A 3,246-nucleotide genomic window follows, 5' to 3' on the forward strand; every position below is an offset into this window, starting at 1 on the left:
AGGCCAGTGCTCTGCCACTAGTGAAAGGCCAGTGCTCTGCCACTAGTGGAAGGCCAGTGCTCTGCCACTAGTGAAAGGCTCCACATCCCTTACCACAGTCTCTCTCAGGCAGGACACCAGAACAATCTTTTAGAAACAGTTAACAAAGCAATTGGAGAAATGGCACTGTCGCCTTCCATACAGTTGGCAGTTCAGAAGACTAAAGTGTGGGGAAGGCAAACTGTCACTGTGACAATACCGGCCTGTGTGTTCAAGTGGCATCCCTGAGCTGGAGGCTCCCGAAGCACTTCCACCTATGTAACTCAGGGGCAACTAACCTGGACACAACTGAAACAGGGGACACACAGCAATGCAAAGGGAAATAGTCATGTGAAGCTAAGAGCCCAGGGATAAACAAACAAGCATGGGAACTTCAAAGTCTACAAGCCTGAGAAGAATTCGTTCAAAGCCAGGCCTGGTGGCTGGCCTACAATCCTCACTACTTGACAGGCGAAGGCAGGAGACTCTAAGGTCTAAGACAGCCTGGGCTACAAGTGATTTCTAGGCCAAGTTAGTAAGGCTTTGTCTCAAAATAAAATTTATTAATAAAAAAGGCTACTAGTACAGCTCAGGACAGTCCTTGCTTTGCATATACAAGACCCCAGGATCAGTCCCCATCATCCTCAAAACAAACCAAAAACCTCTTGCGATTATTCAGGATATGAAAGTATGTAATGTTCTCTCTGGATTACAAAGTGACCCCAGGCCCCTTTACTGCTGTTTACTGAAGAGCCTTGCAGCAATGCAGGTGCATACATGCCTGCATGGCCATCCAATTAGAATCTTAGGAGGGCCAAATGGATGTGTAACAAGATCTGCTCAGATCTGCTGTGTTTCAGGAGGAACGGGAGGTGGGAAAGGAAGGCTGAAAACCAAGAAGACTGAAAAAATGAGGAAATGTAGAATGGAAAAGATCTTTAACTCAAGCCTTTTAAAAGGTCTGGGGGTAATCTATGGCTTTCTGGAAATAACAGGAGTCAAGTTACACCTGTCTACCTCTGCAGTTGGCAGGGTTCAAATGCATTTGTAAAGCTGTTCTGAATTGCTGCTTGAAACCGGGGAGCCGGGGAGCCAGGAATCTTGGGTGATGCTGCTGGGTTCCATTACAGCTGGGGGAACATGTGAAATCTCAAGTCTTTTGTGCCTCAAGATCCCACGTCAGGATTCTGTAGCGCTCCTGGAAGAAAAGTCATGACAAAGCCCGGGCTGGGGGTAAGGTGTGCACAGCAGGGCTGCCAGGCGGATTACTCTCAGAGTAGAACACCCAGTCCCACAAGTACGCTGTCAGACAGCCTGTACTTCACGTTCCCACCCCAAAAGGGAGAGTTATGGTAAGTATCAAACTCAACACAGCAGGGTGAGAGCTGACCTAGATGCTAAAGTTATTCAAGATATAACCTCTGGTGGTAAGCAATGTCAGTATTGCCCACAGAGGCAATGTGGAACGGTGTGCTTCATAAAGCGTAACTACTACCATCCCTGCTCACAACTTCCCAGACATAGAAATAGAAATACAACCTCAGAGTGCCAAATGTAAAATCAAAACCTTATAAAAATAGATTTACTGGCTTGTATGCACACAGGCTATCTCTGGGAGGAAAAAAAAAGAGTTGGAATAGCAGAAACAACTGATGCAGAGGGAAGGAAGGAGGGTGGAGGGCAGAGAGGAGCCTCGCCACCGCCGACTCTGAGGCACCTGAAGCAGCAGACCCAGGCGCCATCACTCAGGGTGAGCATCTTCATGTAACACATACAGGAATGACCTAATGATTTATCAAAGTTTTTTTTTTAATTATGCTTTTATTTAATCTCAGGATTTATAGTTTCTATGAAAAAATTCAATGGGCTTTTGGGGGAGGCACGTAGAATATATAGTATTCTAATAACTTTAAAGAAATGAAGAAGGAAGAAAAGAGAAATAGAACAGAAGATCAAACAGAGGTTGGTAGTTTTGTAAAAGCTGGTGAAAAATGTGGGAGTGCGCATACCTGAGCCTAGGAGTGACCTGCAGCAGTGGGACCAGGAGAGGAATGGAGGTGGACCTGCAGGTGACCCGGCCACCAGGCCCTACAGCTCCTCCCTGCTCCCTCACAAAGGCAAACACAAAGCGCCACTCTGGACTATGGACCATACACAGGGCTTGCAGGGACTTCCTGGCATGCCTTTGTCAGCCAAATGCAATTACACAACCATACCAGGAAGCAGAGGTGAACTCAGGAGCCTTGGGAACTTTGGGCGATGAGGTCACCAGGACTGGAGACCAGCAAAGAAGATCTTCCCTGGTGGAGTACTCTGGCTAGTTTCACTAGTATGGAAACAGTCAGTGGCTGGAGACCAGAGTGACACTTTAGAAGAAATAAATACCACCTGTCCTAGCCTAGGGTGCAGCTGGACCTTCAAGAAGAGTTTCCATAAGTGGAAACTATCTTTGATTTGCACCCACTTACATACAGTCTCAACCACTATTAGAAGTAGGGACCACAGTGGCCCATCTCACTGAGGAAGCAGAAAACCACCCTCTGAAAGCGCCTGCCCGTACTGACTCCACGAGAAAAAGACAAACCTTGGCCGAGGCTTGCACCATTCACCATCCGGTTCTCTTGGTTAGAGATGCTTCACACCAGTGGTGTTTCCCTCCATCTACATGCCTGCTTCCCTCAGAGGACAGACTGACAACGGGACTCTCTCACAAACTGTTGGGAGGAGGAAAACAAACACACGCCTTTCATGTTCTCTGTGACTTCTTTTTGACCGTCACCAAATCATCCCGAGGAGGCCGATGTGCCTGTTCATTATGTATTAAGTAGGTACTTTCACAGAGCAGTTTCACTTAGTGAGACTCAGTGAAGTTCCATGTACCAGAGGCTGAATCTGTATTGAGCACTACAGAAAGGGAGAAGGAAGAAAATTCAAACCCTGACTTCCGGGCGTTTCCCACGTATTAGAAGGAAATACATGGGGTAATACGTGTATAAACAAGTCACAGAGAAAGAGTAAACTGGGGGTAGGAGAGACTGTTCAGTAGTTAAGAGCACTTCCTGTTCTTGCAGAGGACCTGGGTTCAGTTACCAGCACCCATGCAGTGTCTCCCAACTGTCTCTAACTCCAGCTCTGAGGGAGCCAGTGTCTCTTTTGACCTCCAAGGGCTCCTGCACACATGCAGTGCGCTCGCTCTCTCTCTCTCTCTCTCTCTCTCTCTCTCTCTCT

The 3,246-nt window shown here is 47.4% G+C and overlaps 1 protein-coding gene across 8 annotated transcripts in view; it reads right to left on the minus strand.

Moving 5' to 3' along the window:
* Positions 1–3,246, minus strand: part of Tbcel (tubulin folding cofactor E like) — a 56,786-nt gene that overhangs the window by 40,465 nt on the left and 13,075 nt on the right. For 4 of the 8 annotated variants that reach the window (XM_028755903.1, XM_028755902.1, XM_028755901.1 and 1 more), the window contains exon 2: positions 2,603–2,732. The exons of 2 other annotated variants lie outside the window; for them this stretch is intronic. In XM_028755903.1, the coding sequence (XP_028611736.1) occupies positions 2,603–2,630 (28 nt within the window). In that variant the 5' untranslated portion in view covers positions 2,631–2,732. Of the gene's footprint in view, positions 1–1,035; positions 1,138–2,027; positions 2,092–2,602; positions 2,733–3,246 lie in introns of those variants that run through there. 2 more of the 8 variants (XM_028755905.1, XM_028755904.1) reach the window with 2 other exon arrangements.

The sequence above is a fragment of the Grammomys surdaster genome, unplaced genomic scaffold, assembly GCF_004785775.1.
Source record: "Grammomys surdaster isolate TR1022 unplaced genomic scaffold, NIH_TR_1.0 126086, whole genome shotgun sequence".
Taxonomy (NCBI): domain Eukaryota; kingdom Metazoa; phylum Chordata; class Mammalia; order Rodentia; family Muridae; genus Grammomys; species Grammomys surdaster.